At 56.5% G+C, this 16,859-nt stretch overlaps 2 protein-coding genes across 6 annotated transcripts in view; both read right to left on the reverse strand.

The window, feature by feature from the left end:
- Positions 1–1,295: 1,295 nt before the first annotated feature.
- Positions 1,296–13,230, reverse strand: BMP8A (bone morphogenetic protein 8a). Its single transcript, XM_086479562.1, has 7 exons — positions 12,807–13,230; positions 5,731–5,923; positions 5,028–5,176; positions 4,062–4,256; positions 3,316–3,395; positions 2,832–2,942; positions 1,296–1,445 (listed from the first exon to the last, which is right to left on the reverse strand). The coding sequence occupies exons 1-7, from the start codon at positions 13,228–13,230 to the stop codon at positions 1,296–1,298; spliced, it is 1,302 nt and encodes a 433-aa protein (XP_086335688.1).
- Positions 13,231–15,660: 2,430 nt separating this feature from the next.
- MACF1 (microtubule actin crosslinking factor 1) overlaps positions 15,661–16,859 on the reverse strand; it is a 145,292-nt gene continuing 144,093 nt past the window's right edge. For all 5 annotated transcript variants that reach the window (XM_086479561.1, XM_086479559.1, XM_086479560.1 and 2 more), the window contains 2 exons: positions 16,403–16,526; positions 15,661–16,066 (listed from right to left, as the gene is read on the reverse strand). In XM_086479561.1, the coding sequence (XP_086335687.1) occupies positions 15,810–16,066; positions 16,403–16,526 (381 nt within the window). In that variant the 3' untranslated portion in view covers positions 15,661–15,809. The remainder of the gene's footprint in view (positions 16,067–16,402; positions 16,527–16,859) is intronic.

Below are 16,859 nucleotides of genomic sequence, written 5' to 3' on the forward strand. Positions count from 1 at the left end.
CCTTGCTGCCTTGTTGTTTAAATCCCAAATTTTTGAAGACTGGCCTTGCAGACCTGAATCAAAGGGAGTCGATGGCAGCCCTGGGCTTGCTTTCTGCAGAAGGCACCACGTCACACGGAGCCACGGTCACATCCTGAGCTGGATTTCATGTGGCATTAGTCAGCAGATAAAATCTTTCCAAAGAGGTGAGACCTTTTCTCGGGAAGCCAGCAGAGGAGCAGATCTTTCTTATTTTGGTGGATTTATTGGGATTTTTTCCCTTTGCATTTGGCTAAGCCAGGTTCATTATTTGTTTAGTGACGCAGGGTTCCCCGGGTACCCGAGCTGAGAAATTTGCCAGGCCCTTTCCTTTTAAAATCACAGCAAATAAGTAATTTAATTGTGCAAACAGCACAGGGAAGGCGCCTGGGGCTGGTGCGGTGGGTTGTGAGCCCACGGGAAGCAGCCACCAGTGAGCACAGCCGCTCTCCCAGCTGGGGAGACACAGCCTGACCTAAACCTCACAACCATCTGGCATGGCTCTTTTTCAAGTAAATAGGTACAATTTTAGCCAATCCTGAGTATTTTTTTCGTTGCGAAATCCCATCCGCTGAACAGAGCGCTGCTGTGCTGTGACATTTATTAAAAAACAAAGAGCAAGAGAAACTACGTGTTTACTTTCCAAACTAGGCGTTTATTTTATAACAGGGTCGTAGCTCAATATGGATATATTTTATTTTTTTTTTTCCAGCTGGCTGAGTTTTGTGAACTTTAAGTAAATAGGAGCGGGTTAGTCAGCCAGCTACTTAATTGGCTGACAGTGTTTTCATTAGGGGAATTAAAAGCACGGGGTAAAGGTGGGTTAGTTAGACATACATGGCTAGAAACAGCTCGATCCCAGAGCAACTCAGATGCCCTCTCCCTTATCCTAACTACCCTTCAGCCCAAACTACCTCCACCAGAGACTGCAGCAGCCTGTGAGCCAGCAGCACGAGGGGAAAACACATCAGCCATGAACAAAACAGACGCGTAACCAGCCACACATCCTCTTTCCCATATATATATATATATGTGTATGTATGTATATATGTATGTGTCTCATTAAGTGTGGTAAGAGAATAAAAGTTTTATATTATTTACATCCACTTCTAGGGAGGGGTGGGAGGGATTTATTTTTATTATTTTTTATTATTAATGGACTTTGCTATGATGCAGCCCATAAAACTCCTCTTCCACACGCGCAGCAGAAACCCAGTGTCACATTGCTCTGGTGGGGATGGGATGGGACGTTCGGGGACAGGGATGGGGCCCGGCCGTCAGTGGCAGCCGCATGATTTCACCACCATGTTGCGGTGCTTCTTGAGGATGACGTTGTTGTTGCTGTCGTAGTAGAGGACGGAGGTGGCACTGAGCTTCGTGGGGGCACAGCACGCCTTGGGCACGGCCTCGGGCTTCATCAGGTGGACCTGGGGGATGGATGGATGGATGGATGGAGCCTGTGAGTGCCGGCGAACGCGGCTCCGGGCAGAAGAAAAAGCATCAAACCAGCTCCTAACTGCAAAAAAGCCTGGCTGAATGGGGAGACTATTTCCAGCTTTTTGCAAAAATATTTATTCTAAACTTCGGGCAGTCCTTGCTGCAGTTTATATTGGATCTGGGCTTGTGGCACTGCGTGGGCCAGGCAGCCCCTTCATTAATTTGGGATTTCTGGGCCCTTTTCCCCCTGTAAATAGGCAAATGGCTGAAAAAAAAAAAATCAGGGCAGCACACTCCAGTGTGGGTGTGGGGGGGTGCTGGATGCTGTTGCAATGGAGATTCTCCTTCAGGGCTCAGCGCCACCCCAAATTAACACATTGCATTAAAATCTTAAGCACCCAACACCTTTCTGAACACCACTCTCCTTCAGCTCGCTCGTCCCCTCCTCAGGACATGCGTTATCCCAGTAACTCGCTGTACAGCACGAGCTGGGAGGCTCGCGGGCTGCTGGACGCACGCAGCCCTTGCTGGCTTTACCCGACATGTGCGATTAATTTCTTGCAGGGGCAGCTGAGCTCTCCCAGTTCGGAAGTCCGGTGTTTTTGCTGTCAAACCCTGCTATTTGCAGCACAGCCCGGGGCTGGCACAGCTCCCCGGCCACGTTTGCCCCGGCGCTTCCCAGAAGGGTCGGATCCGGGCGCCAGGTGATTCACATCCTGCCCGAACAGCTCCGTTTTGGGAAGAGTGTTGGGTTTAGGGGTGATGGGTGGGTGTAAAGGGGAAGGGGACCCCTCCCCACCGCTGCCAGGATCATGCCCAGCCCTGGACGGGGCCTCTGGCAGCTTCAATAATGCAAAAATTAAACCCCGCCAGGCGACACCTTCAAAGGCTCGGCTGAGGACTCGGCGCTCCCTGTAATTAACCGCGAACACCGGAGCCGGTGTGACTCTGCCATTGGGAAATCAAACACTCACAGGGCAGGAAATTCCAGAAATTAAAGCGCTGGCTGGGATGCAGGGTGGGTTTGGGAAAAGAAACGGGGCATTAAAGCCTTCCTGCTTGGAATATGCTGAGCCCAACGTTTGGGCGCTGAGCCGCAGCAGCGCTTCACGGGACCTTGGACCAAACCCTTGTGCACGGCTGGCGAGGAGGACGCACGGGTGACACGATGCCCTTCCCCACCAGCTGACAGGGGAGCACCCATCCAGATGTGCCTGCACCCACTGGTGCTTTATTGGGAGCTGGAGCTCAACTACCCCCTCCCACCCAAATGCTCTCAAAGCCGGGCATGCCCAGCCCCAAATCCAGCCCTCCATCGGGAGCCAACTGCTCCCCCAGGGTCCCCCCCAGGGGCTGCCATCACGGGTTGTACTGACCAGGGACTGCAGGATGGCATGGTTGGTGGCGTTCATGCAGGAGTCCAGCGGGAAGGCACACTCCCCCTCGCAGTAGTAGGCTGAGTACCCTTGCGGGGCAATCACCCAGTCCTGCCAAAAAAAAAAGGGGTTACACCATGGCTTCACCCTTTCTGCAACCCTTCATCCATTCCCTGTCTGAGAAAACAACCCAGCTGGCTCTTCCCCGGGTGGTCGTGCCAGCAGCAAGGGTTTATTTTGATTTTTTTCAGCCTGAACCATGTGTTGTTCAGGGTCACCGATGGGGTTTGGGGTTGTGGCAGTTCATGTTTGCCTTCCCAGCTCCTGGGATGAGGCCGCAGCAGCTCCCGGCTGCCCCACTCTGCTCACAGGGCTGCAGATCGCTTCATGGGCAGGAGAAGCTGGGCTGGGAGGGAGCCCAGGCGGGGACAATGATGGGGTTTTGGGGTTTTTTTTGCATTCATTTCTCCCAGTAGGTAAGTACCAGCCAACCGAGGTCCTGAAAGCTGACGTAGAGCTCGTGGCGCCGGCAGACCTGCCGTCCGTCCGTGGCGTGGACGTCATCTGCAGGAGAAGGGGACAGACAGCATCAGCCCCGCGGTGTTGGCGTCCCACATCCCACCCCCCAGCTGCAGCCATCACCGCTCAAGGCTGGGATTGAACAGCCCGTACGGTCAGGGCTAGTCCAGAAGAACAAAAGAGGAGCCTCCACTGTTGCACAAAGGGAAAAGAAGTTTCAGACCAGCCTGAAATGTGGTGCTCAATGTCGGGACGAGGGGATTCAGCCTGGGAAGGGCTAAATCCCGGCTCTGCCCACAGAGGACTTGGCTTTGAGGGTTTGCCAAGGTAAATGGGTTCAGGATTGCTGGGGCTTCCCGCTCCCCTCTTGCCTGAGCGGCTTCCTGGGCCCGTGACAACCTCCTGGGGTGATGTCCTCCTAGGGTGGCTTCAAAGCCAAGGGCAATGATGCAAAAAGTCCAATATTCAGGTATCCCAAAAACCCCACAAAACACCATTGCCTTGAGGGCATCTGCCTCAGGCCCCCTGCACCTCCCGAACTGCAAACAACCCCAATCCTAAAAATCCCAGAGCTCTTTGCTCTGCTTCCCTTGGGGCCAAAACCTGGGATTTCTGACAGGGCAATGTACTAACAGACGGTCCCTCGATCACGGCAGCAGCAGAGCGCGGTGTTTTCCATAGGGACCACTTCTCACCCCACAAAGCTCTTACCAAAAATTCCCGGCAGCTTGTTTGGATGCGGGAGGTCGTTCGTCTTCTTGGGCTGCCGCCTCCTCGGGGGCTTGGCCGCCCTTGGAACACGCGCGGGGCTGGGGCTCGCCCGGAAAAACGTCACCATGAAGGGCTGCTTGGAGCGGGGCCCCCGGCGCCCCAGCAGTCCCGCCGAGCTGGGGTCCACGCTGTGCCCTGCGGGGACAGGACCACGTGCCGGTTCGTGCTCAGAATGAACTCATTCGGTTAAAGCACAGAGAGAAAAAAAGATATACAGGAAATTTGCAGTGGAGAGCTGTGGTTTCAGCATCCAGAGCAGCTTGACCTGCCCCTCTGCTCTTGCCCCCCAGGCGGGTGCATGATGGGCAGCTCACAGAGGTGGTGTGGCCTCACCCTGCCTGGCCACCATGATGCTGATGGTCACCTACAGCGATTTATGGAGAAAACCCCAGTGAGACCCAAGCAACTGATTTTCCTCTTTGCCCTTGGGGATGAAAGCTCAGTGCGCTGGGAGGGAAAGGGATGGACGGGGCATTCATGGCTGCACTTTCTCCCTCTGTGGGAGTGGAGATGCTCTTTGTGCCCCTCAGCATTGTGTCTGTGCACCTGCAAGAGGCACCTTGGGAGCAGATTTGCCCCCTTGGTGAGAAGAGAGTTAATCCTCCAGCGCGCAGACCAAGGATCCCTTCAGGTAAAGAGTTCATTAAGTGCTAATGGGGTTATTACAGCCCACATCAGGAACCCCATTAGCATGAATGCCTTTGGGAGGCTCCTTGCCTGCAAATCCAGCCGACTTCTGGCGCCTGCAATTCTCCATCACAGCTGGAAATTTAAAATTGTGAGATGAACCACACCCCCCTCCACCTGCCATGTCATGAAGAGGGGATAAAAGGACTCCAGTTCTTGGGGATTTGTTCCCAAATGCTGCAGGTAGGTTAGGCAGGCTTACCATCATCCGTCTCTTACCATCATCCGTCTCTACGTAGAGTCGCAGCCCCAGGTTGTATTTCCGATCCACTAACCAGTGGTTACTGGCGGCCGTGACGTCAAACACCAGCCAGCCCTCGGTCCCAGCACGCAGGTCCTGGACATCCAGCAGGAACAGGTCAGACTCCCTGTGCAAATGGGGGAAAAAACCCCGAGCAGGTGAGTAACAGTACCCAGAGGGCACCAGCACCAGCGATAATTCACGGAAATGACGACTCGGTGCCTGTGTCTGTACAGGTCCCGGCACAGCAGGGTCAGGATGGTGGCTCCCAGTGCCTCCGGCTGTGCTGGACATGATGGTGGCACCCTGGCAGCTGCCCTGGGAAAAGCATCCTCCCAGCCCCGGCTGAAAAGCTGAGGTGTGGCATTGCCCAAGTGGGAAAGCGTGGGAACAGCTGGCTGCAGCGGTGCTGCTTCCCTCGGCATTTGCGCGGTGGTGGGAAGGGAAAGTGCTGGGGCTGGTGCTTCTGGGGGTGCCCATCCCAATCCCCATCACCACCATCTTCATCCCCACCCCCATCCCTGTCTCCAGCCTCATCCCCATTCACATGTCCAACCTCATCCCCATCCACATGTCCAACCTCATCCCCATCCCCATCTCCATCCTGATCCTCATCCCCATCCCCACCATTTTCATTCCCATCCCCACCCCTGTCTCTATCCCCATCCCTGTCCCTGTCACCTGTTGGAGTGCTCGGCGGCGATCTCGTAGATGCTGATGTGGAGGGTGTTGTTGGCGTGGCGGATGACACCTCGCGCCTTGTAGATGCGAAACTCGGCGGCCGTCACCGACTCGCCCGTGGGCACCTGGGTCAGGTCGAACCTGAACTCCTTCCAGTACGGCTTTGGAGAGAAGATGTCCCGGTCCTGCTCGACTGTGGAGCAATGGTGGGGGGCTCAGGGAGGGCTGCGCTGGGCCCTCACTGTGCTGCCAGCCACCCCGATGGGCTGATGAGAGCCTGCAGCCCCCGCTGAGTCCTGTCAACCCAATTTGCCTCCAGTTTGGGGACAAACGCCGCTGGCTCCAGGCCCCTCATCCTACTGGGCTCTTGGCTGCTGCACGTTCCCAGCTCTCCTCAAGTTTTAACCCTGATGCACACCCCCCAACCCCCCCCCCCCCATTTTTGCACCCTCCTGACTTTATTTTGCTGTAAACCCCCCAGCTCCCCAGTCCTGTTTCTTCATTATTAATTAAAATTATAAGCACAAAGGCTGGCCTACAGCAGGAGCACAGCCCCTCATGCCATGGTTTAGGGGCTGCAGCTCTTCGCACTTCTCCAAAAGGTGAAAAACCCACCCAAAACTCAAAGCTTTGGGGGTTGGGGGGACTTTCTGGAGCAGGAATTGGGGTGTTTGCAAGGTTTTCTAGCAGCAGGTGCTTGGGGGACAAAATCTGGACAGCCCAGGGCTCGCTGGGGCCATCGCTGGGCTTCACAGGTCCCCTCTCACCTGTGGGCTTCGGGCTGATGAAGTGCGAGGCTTTGCAGCCTGTGCGAAACTGAGGTTGGGGGATTGTCAGGTCACTGATCTGTAAAAATAAAACCTCACTTTTTACTGAAAATACCTCTTTTCTTCAGAAATCTAGTGCACGTTGGGAAAGGAAAAAAAAATCTGGCAATTTCTCTTTTTTTTAAGTCCATAAAGAAAAACACACTGTCTTCCTTTATGGTAATGCAGCCTCACACAGCTTCTCTAATATGTAATTATTTTCTTCAAATTGTTCTTTAAAAATATTCCAGGCTGCCATGACTGAACATAATTAAAGTGATTAAAGCTCCTCCTGCTTCAGGCACAAAAGCAACGTAACGAATCTGACGTGGCGCTTACTTTTAAAAATAAAGCAAACAAATAATTAAATAAATAAAAATGTGTGTTTTAAATGCAAATTTTAACCGATTCCAGGGGGAAAAAGCGTTCCAAATCTAATACACCATCAAGTTGCCGTCCCCATTTATGCAAGGGGGAGCAGCGCAGTGCACCTCTCCAAACTGAACGCTGAGATTTTCATCATGCATCCACTGGGGCTTTTTTTTTCCCTTCTTTTTTTTTTTTTTTCCCCTTTTTTTTTTTTTTTTTTTAAAACCCCACATTCCCTCCAGCTACTGGGCTCACCACAAGTTATGTTATAAAAAAAGCCCAGGGCCAGGCGGGCAGGGGCGGATGCGGAGGAGAGAGCTTCCTCCTCCCGGCCGGGGCCAGCTGCAGCGGGAGGGTGCTGCGGGGAGCGGATCCGGCCCTCGCACCCCTCGGAGGGGGGGGACACCAGCCCCCTGACCCTGCTGCAGCCCCTCGGGCTCTTTTCTGCTTTTCTATTTCTTCCGTCAACCCATCGCTGATGGTTTGACACTCCTGGGCCGTTCAAGATGTTGCTGAAGCCACTGATGCCTCACGGCTCTTGGAAAGTCCTTAAATCCCCCCAAAACACAACCAGACGAATCACCTCTTTTCTTTTTTCTTTTTTTTCACTGATAACCCCCCAGCGGGAGGTCCCACGGTCAGTCCAGGGGCCACTCAGGTGCAGAGCAGTGTGCTCTCGGGTATTTTTGTTCACCTGGGTATTTCACGGGTCACCCCTTTGCTCCCTGGCATCAAGTGAGACCCAACCAGCCCAAACACCAGCTCAGGAATCACCAAGATCTTCACGGGCCGTGAGCCTTCGGCAAAGGGATGCTGCGGGCGGACCTTCACCCAGGGAAGGGCAGGGGGAGTTTTGTGGAAGAACCAAGGTCACCGGCACCCAGCAAGAAGCCCCCAGGGCGATTTTTGGCCCCGGAGAAGGGTAAAAACCTTTGCTAAAGAAGCAGTTTGTTATGAAATCTTCCCATCTACGTGCTGTGGAGGTGCTGGAGGAGTCCAGGACCGAGGGCAGAGGGGGATGAGCTGGCGGGGAGGGAAGTCCAGGGATGAGAAACGCTAAAGGAGACCTCAATTAGCTGTGCACCTTGATGAACCAAACGAACTGGACTTAACAGCAAGCTGCTGTGTGTTTGGGATGAGCAACTAGGAGGAAACCCTGCTTTCTCCCCCATTTGTGGAGCAGAAGAGGAAACCCCCTTGGAAGGGCAGGGCCGAAGGCGAAGCAACTTCCCCTCTGCCAAGACGGGGTTAGCGAGGCCGAGGAGGGTGATGGGTATGGGACCGGCTGCACGGCGTGTAGCAAACACCAACCCAGCCTGGCGATCAGCAGCTTGGAGGAGGTTTAATATGCCGTGTTTTCCGGCAAAATTATAAATGGCTGCAAACTTACGACCCTGTAGTGGGGGAGGGGGTGCACATCGCATCCCGAAAGCACCCGGCACCCTTCGCCCAGGCAGAAAAGTGGGTGCTAAAATACTGCTGGTGCTGGGGGGGGTGTGTGCGTGGATGATGGGCCCTCCCCGGCCGGCCGGGAGCCCGTCATGCCTGGGAACCTGCTATTGATTCGAGGCGGGTTGACTCAGCCGCACCACCAACCTTCAATTATCTGTGGGCGGATTATCCGGATTGCGGATGAGACACGCTAAAAAAACCCAACCCAAGCTCTTTGCTCTCTTTGCCCCCTCCTTTGGTGTTTACTGTCTCGCCCCCTAAGAGCTGCTGTGCCTTTCCCCAAAGCTGAATGCCACAACTATGCTGTGTGCTCCCCTACCCAAAAAATAATTAATTTTTTATATATGTATATACATAAATGGCCATGAGGCCACGCAACCCCTGGCAGGGGATGCCCAGCACCGGCTGGGCTGAGCCTCCCGGTGTGTCCCAGCCCCTGTGCGTTCCTGATGCCTTCCCAGAGAAGGGGCGACGGGGCCGCCTGCCCTTCGTCCTGCTCCCCAAGTTATTCTTAGCTGCACTTTTTCATTGTAAACTTTCTCTGTTTCTATAAACTGCGCATCAGTCGTAATTACTGGTCCTGCCTGCTACCGATGCTCCCCATGATCATTTCAGACACTAAATTAAAAGGAAATGCCAGGATATTCAACCACATCAAGTGCTCTGAATCCTAAAATAGGTTTAAAGGAGGTGCAAGGAAGATGCTCGCAAGCAGGAAAATATAAGCTCCAGAGGCCTTCCGAAGCGGGGAGAGATTTAGGAGTTATCCCAAGTGCTGTGAAATGCAGCCGAGCCTCTGCCAGGCTCCTTCTTCCATCCTTCCAAGATGAAGGTTGGGAGTCGCAGGACACGGGGCTCAGCACTGAGCACCCCCAGCCCGGCTGTGAGGCAGCCTCGGCCCCTGCTTGCATCCCCCTCCCTGGCTCCCCCAGCCAAGAGCATGGTGGACCCGAGGGGATTTTTTTATTTGCAAAGTTTTTCCTGTTTAAAACACGCACGGCGGGGGAGGTACAGAGCACCCACACCTCGCTGCCGCGTGTCCCTCGGCTGCAGCGGGTTTTCTGGCTGAGCCTCCACGGATGCCCAGAGGAGGAGGAGGAGGCACAAACCACCGCAAAATGAAGTCAGGAGTGGGAAAATCCTGACCCCGCTGCTGACAGCAGTTGGATTTCGGCGGTAATTGTGCGGGGGCGAAGGCAAGTGCCCGCACAGGCGCCGAGGCCGGCAGCGGGCGATGCTCTGCCAGCGCGGGGAGCGGAGCAGCACACCCCGACTCCTTGGCAAAATTAGAGGTTGCCGTGAGCTCCCACCCTTGCGCTAACGGCTCCTTGCAGCACCCGGGAGCGCTGCAGGTATTTTTGCGAAGGTGTCCTGCCTTCCTCCTCCCAGCGCTCCCCGGGAAAGGTGTCCGGCTGCGGGCAGCGCTGCCCCACTGCTCCATCCCGAGGGGCTGCGGGGGGAGTGCTGCCACATCCCTGGGCAGCGGCGGGTGCCAGGGAGGGAAAGGGAGGATGTATGTGTGGTGGTGCTGGCGGGGGATTGCGGAGGGCTCGGAGATGCTGCAGCACTGCGAGCCTCCTCCTCGCCTTCCCGTTACAAACCTCTGTGCTCCGTGATTATACCCTGCGCGTAACCGTGACTCACGGCTGGTGGCTCAGCCCTGGCCAAGAAGAAATCTCAAAGCCCATCCTTACCCCAGGCTTAAAAATACATCCCACCTGACTCCTTCAGTTAGCGCACAGAAATAGCACCGGTCAGGCTTACGTGAAGTGTTTTATCTTCATGCCAAGAGGCAGCGAGCAGGATGGGACGGGTGGATCCATCATCACCAAACCCAACCGAAGGTGCCCGGTGGCCGCCCATCGCCTGAAGGCCCTCGCTGCCCAAACCAGGACGTGTTTGTGCGCCGGGGAGGTTTGTCATTTCCCCTTCCCAGGAAAAAGGTGTGCCGCTGGGAGCCGCGCTCCGGCCCGGCTCACACAGGGCTACGCCGGGTGGCTGGGAGCAAAGCGGTCCAAGTGCCCAATGGAGCACCGACTTACCCCATTTGCATGCTCCATCAGGGTAATTGTGCAGCAAATTATGCATGCAAATGAAAGCTAGCCTTCTCCCACAAAACTTTATTTAATTAACGTGAAGGGGCTGACGAAGCCTCAGAAATCAAAGCCATTCAAATTGAAGGCTGGAACTCTGTTCCCCAATTCTCCCGGCTGCTCCAGGAGCACCAGGAAGGGGAGCAGTGCCAGCACCCCTGTTCCAGTACCCCTATGCCAGCACCCCTGCAGCAGCACCCCTGTGCCAGCACGGATGCCTCCCGGATGGCTTCACAGCCTCCCCAAACCTCCCACCCTGGTTGTCACCAAACCTGGCCATTTTAAAGCATTTTTTTTTGGTGCTTGTGTCTTGTCATGGGTACTGAGCAGAGCTAGGACTTGGTGCCCCAGTATCTGCCTCAGCTTTCCCAGGACGCTGAGTGCCCACAGCTCCAAGGGCTCTACATGGAAGGTGGGTGCTGGGTGCCTGCACCCATGGGCACCCCTAACCACTGCCCAGAGCAGCAGGGTCTGTCCCAGGGAGCTCCCTGGCCTCTTTACATCCACACATGGTACAGGAGATGTAAGAATGGACAGAGAGGTCTTGGGAGATGCCTCCACGGCTCTCGCTCACCCATACCTCCTCCAGAGCGTGCAGGTCCCCTCCTTGCCCAGGCTCTCCAGGGTTTCTCCCATGCTCAGAGCACTGGCTGTGGGGGGGGAAGCCGTGTGAGGTCTGGAGGGGTGTCGGGGAGGAAAAGGGCTCTGTCTGGTCCTCGGTGGTGCCACGGTGAGGCACCTTCCCGTTGCATGCCCTTTGGCACACCACGGTGCAGCAGCCAAAGCCAGCCTTGCTCTGAGGAGGCATCCCCGAGCCCAGCACACCAGCCACATCTGCGGCTCATGGGCCAGGACGCTGCTCTGTGCCTGCTAACACTGTCCCTGCCCCACACCTCATCCCCCGGTCTTTGCACAGATGCTTCCCAAAAGCCTTGTGCTTGGTCTGGACAGGGACACCCGGACACCCCTTAAAGCAATGAGCAGAGGCAGGAAAAGCTGTGTATAAAAATGCCTGGTCTGTGCATCCCCCTGGTTTCAGGCCACTCCAGTGCCTGCCCTCGTAGGGGAACCCCTCGCACCCCGAGTGCTTGTGGCCCCACTGATGCTGGCTGGAAATAGCTCTGCTTTCGCTGCCGCTCACGCAACTGCCTGGAAATAGGACGGTGGCTGGAGCCCAGCATTGCTCAGTAACCAGCTGGACGGGATTCCAGCAATAATTAGCAACCTTGAGATTTTGAACTGTGATTCAGTGGCCCACCAAGGGTAATTCGGTCCACCCTGCCGCTGGCACGAGAGTTGCTGTCCTGCCTCTGTGCCCCGCTCGCTCCGCAACCGGTTCATGGGTGCCCACCAAAATGGGGAGTGCAGGGTGGGCAACGCAGCTCCCCGGAGCAGGACGAGCCTGCCTCACCCCACGGTGGTTCCCAACCTCCCAACGCTGCGTTACGATGGACACAGCATTTGGGGGAAGCAGCCCAAGTTCATCACAAGCTGGGGACAAGCTCACCAAGTTGCCGCAGCTTGGTCCCAGCCTGCCAGCCCCCAGCCCAGCCTCGCTGCATGACTTTCCCCTTCTCCACCTCCACTTTTCTAAGCGGAGCTGGGTTTCGTGCTGAGGCTGTGCACAGCCTGCCATGGACCGCAGCGGCTCTCTCCCAGCATCCAGGATGCAGCTCCATGGCCACCCTGTCCCTCACGGACACTCTCCTGCAGTTATTAAGCTCAGCTCTGGGCACAAGAGGTTTTCCTGAACAGGGACGCACCGAGAAAGTGCCCCGGGACCGAGGGATGCTCGGAGCCGTCGGTACAAAGCTACCGTCCCCTGCCTGGGCCAGGGACGAGGTTTGCACCTCGGGGTTTGGGTCGCTTCAAGCAGCCCGGGCTGGGCGGGCAGCGGGGCTCCGTGCCGTGCCTGGCCCCGGCAGAGCGGCCGCCGCAGCCCCGTGCGCCCCGTCCCACCGGGCGCTGCTCCCCGGTGCCTCCCCGAGCGCCCCCGACGCTGCGCTGCGCTGTGCGGGGCTCGGCTCCCCCGGTCCTGCCCGTGCGCTCCGGTCCCGCCGGTGCCTCCGCAGGCTCCGGTCCTGCCCGTGAGTCCCGGTCTGCTCCGGTCTCCCCGGTCCTCCCGTGCGCTCTGGTCCCACCGGTCCTGACCAAGCCGTCTGCATCCTGCCCGTGCAGCCCCGTCTCCCCGCAGGCTCCGGTTCCTTCGGTGCGCCCCGGTCTACTCCGATCCCTCCCGTCCTGCTAATGCCGCCTGGATCCTGCCCGGTATCCCCGCACATCCCGGTGCCCATCGGGGCGCCCCGGTCCTCCCGATGTCCCCGCACGCCCCGGTGGCCCCGCACGCCGCTCTCACCCATATTGACGAGGCTGACGACGGTGTCGGCGCGGCTGACGACGCTACCGGGCGGGGGGCTTTGGGTGCTGAGACCGGTGAGCACCGGCCGCGATACCGCCGCCTCCTCCTCCTCCGCTTCCTCCTCGCCGGCCACGGCGTGGTAGAGGTCGAGCATGAAGAGCGGCGCGGCGGCGGCGGGGGTGCGGGCGGCGGCGGGGGTGCGGGGCCGCGGCCGGCCGGGCAGCCCCAGCACGGCCAGGATCTCCCGCTGCACCTCCCGCCGCTCGCCGCCGCTCAAGCGCCGCTGGAGGAAACCGGCGGCGTGGAGGCGGCGGCGGAGGACGCTGCCGCTGCCCAGCTGGCACAGCACCGCCGCCGCCCAGAGCAGCGCCAGGGCCCCCAGCGGACCCCGGCCCGCCGCCGCCCCGCGCCCCGGCCCCATGGCACCGCCGCCGCGCCCCCGGCCACCCCCCCCCCCGCCCCCTCCTCCCCTTTACCCCCCCCCCCCCCGCCCCCCCCCTTTTCCCCACCGCGGTACGGTCCCGGTGCCGGCCCGCCCCGGCGGGGCGAGGGAAAAGGGATGGTCCCGTCGGCGGCGCCGCCCCAGCCACGGTCACGGCTCCGGGATTTCCCGGCCCGCCCCGCCCGGCGGCCCCCGGGGAACGGGGGGCATCGCTGGGCACGTGAAGCCGTGGATAGACGCCCCCACGGACACCCAGATCCATGGGCACCCATCCCTAGGGATGCTGACCCTCGTGGGCACCCAGACCCGCAGGCACCCATCCCTAGGGATGCTGACCCTCGTGGGCACCCGAACACATGAACACCCACGGGCACCCACCCCTACGGATACTCACCCTTGCGGGCAACCAAATCCATGGCCACCCATCCCGAGGGACACTCACCCTCATGGGCACCCAACCCAGACCCACGGGCACCCATCCTTATGGATTCTCACACTCATGGGCACCCACCCCTACAGACACTCACCCTTGTGGGCAACCAAACCCATGGGCACCCACCCTGATGGATGCAAACCCCCATGGGCACCCAAATCCATGAACACCCACCCACTCACCTCTGTGGGCACCCAATCCCATGGGCACCCAAACCCGTGGCCACCCAACCTGTGCATCCACCCTCACTGGCACTCGCTTCAGCAGCACCCGTCCCCATGGGCACCCCCTGACAATGGGTACTCGCCCTCTGCACCCGCCCCCCCATGGGCACCCCCTGACAATGGGTACTCGCCCTCTGCACCCGCCCCCCCATGGGCACCCCCTGACAATGGGTACTCGCCCTCTGCACCCGCCCCCCCATGGACACCATCCTCACTGAGCACCCACCTCACCAACACCCCACCCCACCACGCATGCACCTCACCGGGCGCTCTCGCCGGCAAACACCCACTCCAACAGGTACCCTCATCGGTCGGCATCCTCACCGGTGGGCACCCACTTCGCCAGTGGGTACCGGCACCACCGAGCACACTTGCCAGCACCCACTCGCCCACCTGGGCCTTTTAATTTGGGGGCTGGTGATTCCCTGCTCCGTTCTACGAGGAAACCTGGGTGCAGGCACCCCGTGGCTGGCACAGCCGTCGCCTCCCCCGACGGGATGAACGGCTCTTGGCTCTCATACTTAAAAAGCTAACACTGCGGAATAAAGTAGGAGGCAAGATTGTTTATTACCGCAAGCAATTTTAATACAAAAATGTGTCTGGTTTTTAAACAATTCATTGGTAGAGCTTCAGTTTTGCCTCAATTTAAACCAATTGAGAGAATCACACAGCAACACGGTCAGAGCCGGAGAGGAACAATATTTAATAAATACAGGAGCTCTGGAGAGCCCTCTCCCCCGGCCCGTCTCCTGGTCACTTGGTCAGTTTGATTTTATTACAAAGAAAAAGTAGCGTACAAAAGCGAGACAGGACTTGTAGCAAGTGTGCTGGTGAGACTCATTTCAAGGACAAGCAACTGTGCGTGTAAGTCCAGATTTCTTCTAGGAGCAGAGGTCACATCAATCTCAGCCTGGTTGGAAGTGGAATGACCAGTTAAATAATAAATAGGAAAAAAGAGATGCAGATAAATAGCGATTCTGTAAGGAACACCTTGGGTCGGTCTCTTAGCCCATCAATCCGGAAGAATCCTCTAATTTGTAGGACCCGCCACCGCTAAGGGATGTATCTGAGTGATCCAGACCTGCAATCTTACCAGCGTGCTCTCCTCTGGCCAGCTTCAGCGTGAACCCCCTCCCCAAACCCCTCCCCATTTGTTTTGTTCTTTAAAAACGAAGTTGTCGGGACAGTATTTTCAAGACAGCAAAATGTCATGACCTTTGCTGTAGTGTGTGCAAATTTTATTAAGTCAAACTCCGCTTTTCTTCAGGTAAAACCACATAGCTTTAAAAAAATGGAAACATAAGCCCCAAGTCCCCTCACCTCATGTTTCTCTGGTTGAGGTATCTGTGATTTACAAAAAGAGAGTTCCTTGAACACTGTAGGATTCAGGTCTTTGCTTTTAAATATAATTTACCTTGCTGAGACAGCAAGTTAAGTTTATAAAGATGCATTTAGGAAACAATCCTAAAAGATAAAGCAGGTTCGTACCCTGCACCGCGCAGAAATCCTATTTATATTTTAGTTTTTCTTTACACTTTCACATCTTGACCTTTTTTTGCTTCCTTTTTTTTTTCTTTTTTCTTTTTCTTTTCTTTTTTTTTTTTTTTTTTTTTTTTCTTTCTCTCCCACATTTCACTTTTCCAGGCCCCTCTCTGAACAGGGGTCACCAAGAGGCAATTTTTTATCTACATAAATATTCACATGAAAATAGTAACTTACAAAAAAGGAAAAAAAAAAAAAACCAACCCCAAATAAGGCAGCTTCATAACACAACTTTCTTTTACACTTTTAACAATATAGTTTCTCCCATTTAGAATAAATATACATCCAATGTACGTAGCAGGGTTAAAAACTGGACACAGGTTGGGTTTTCTTTCTTTCAGGAGGGCGTGGGTACAGTATTATCTTTTAGGGCCTGGAGTTTTTGGGGTGGCAGTGGTGGTTTTCTTGGACATGGTCGGGATTTTGGAGGGTTTGGCCATCCCCCGGCGCGAGCCGCCCTGCCCGCCGGCCACGCTGCTCTCCGAAGTGTCCGAGCACGCCGACTGCGTCTCCAGCAGGTCAAAATCGGAGGCGTCGCTTCCCCGGCGGCTGCTGGCCCGGCTCCCCGTGCGGCTCCCGGCGCGGCTGGTGGGACGACTGGCTGTTTTTTTAGGATCTGCAAGGGGAGCAGAGAGCGCCGTGAGCAGCAGGAGGAGGAGGAAGAGGAGGAGGATTCCTCCCCATCCCCAGACCGACCGGCCCCCAAATCCCCAGCACCTCTGCGGCTGCGCTTTCAACCACCCACCCCGCACCCCTTAAATGGGGGGTTCAGTGTCAGGACTGATTCCTTCCCTCGCCCTCCAAAACCACTGCAGCCTCCCCCTCGGCCAGGCCGTAGGCATCAGCCTCCCCAGCTCGCCACGGGCTCCGAAATATTTAATATTTTCTCCACCAGTTTAAGCAACCGAGTAGGAACAGCGGCAGCAGGAATTTTTCTTTGCACCCAACTTACCTGCCCGACTGGTTTTGGCACCTGTAGAGACTGGCGAGGAGCTGTTACTGGTGTCCCCAGCCAGGGAGGTTCGGCTGGAGTGGAAGGTGGGTCGTTTCAGCTTGCTGCCCGCGGAGGGGGTCACCTTGGGAGGAAGCACACACAGAGCATCTTTTAGGTGGCACCTGGGCTGTAACGGGCCAAGATCACATCCGAGATCAGTCCCTCGGCAAAAAGATTTTGACATTGAAGGAACACCCATCTTAACGGTCAAGGAGAACACAAGCTGTCGTTTCAGCAGCGGTTAATAAAAAAAGATAAAAGCCTGGATTCGGAAAATTTGGAGGGCAACGGCAGTTTGTGCGCTGCAGGCTGATGCACAGCTATTTGTGGGGACAAAAAACCAAAAGCAAAGCTGTTACCCATCCGGAGGAGGACAGCATCAGCTGGGCTCCAAAAGCTCCACAAAGAGAACGTG

The sequence above is a fragment of the Leptosomus discolor genome, chromosome Z (assembly GCF_034619465.1).
Source record: "Leptosomus discolor isolate bLepDis1 chromosome Z, bLepDis1.hap2, whole genome shotgun sequence".
NCBI lineage: Eukaryota > Metazoa > Chordata > Aves > Leptosomiformes > Leptosomidae > Leptosomus > Leptosomus discolor.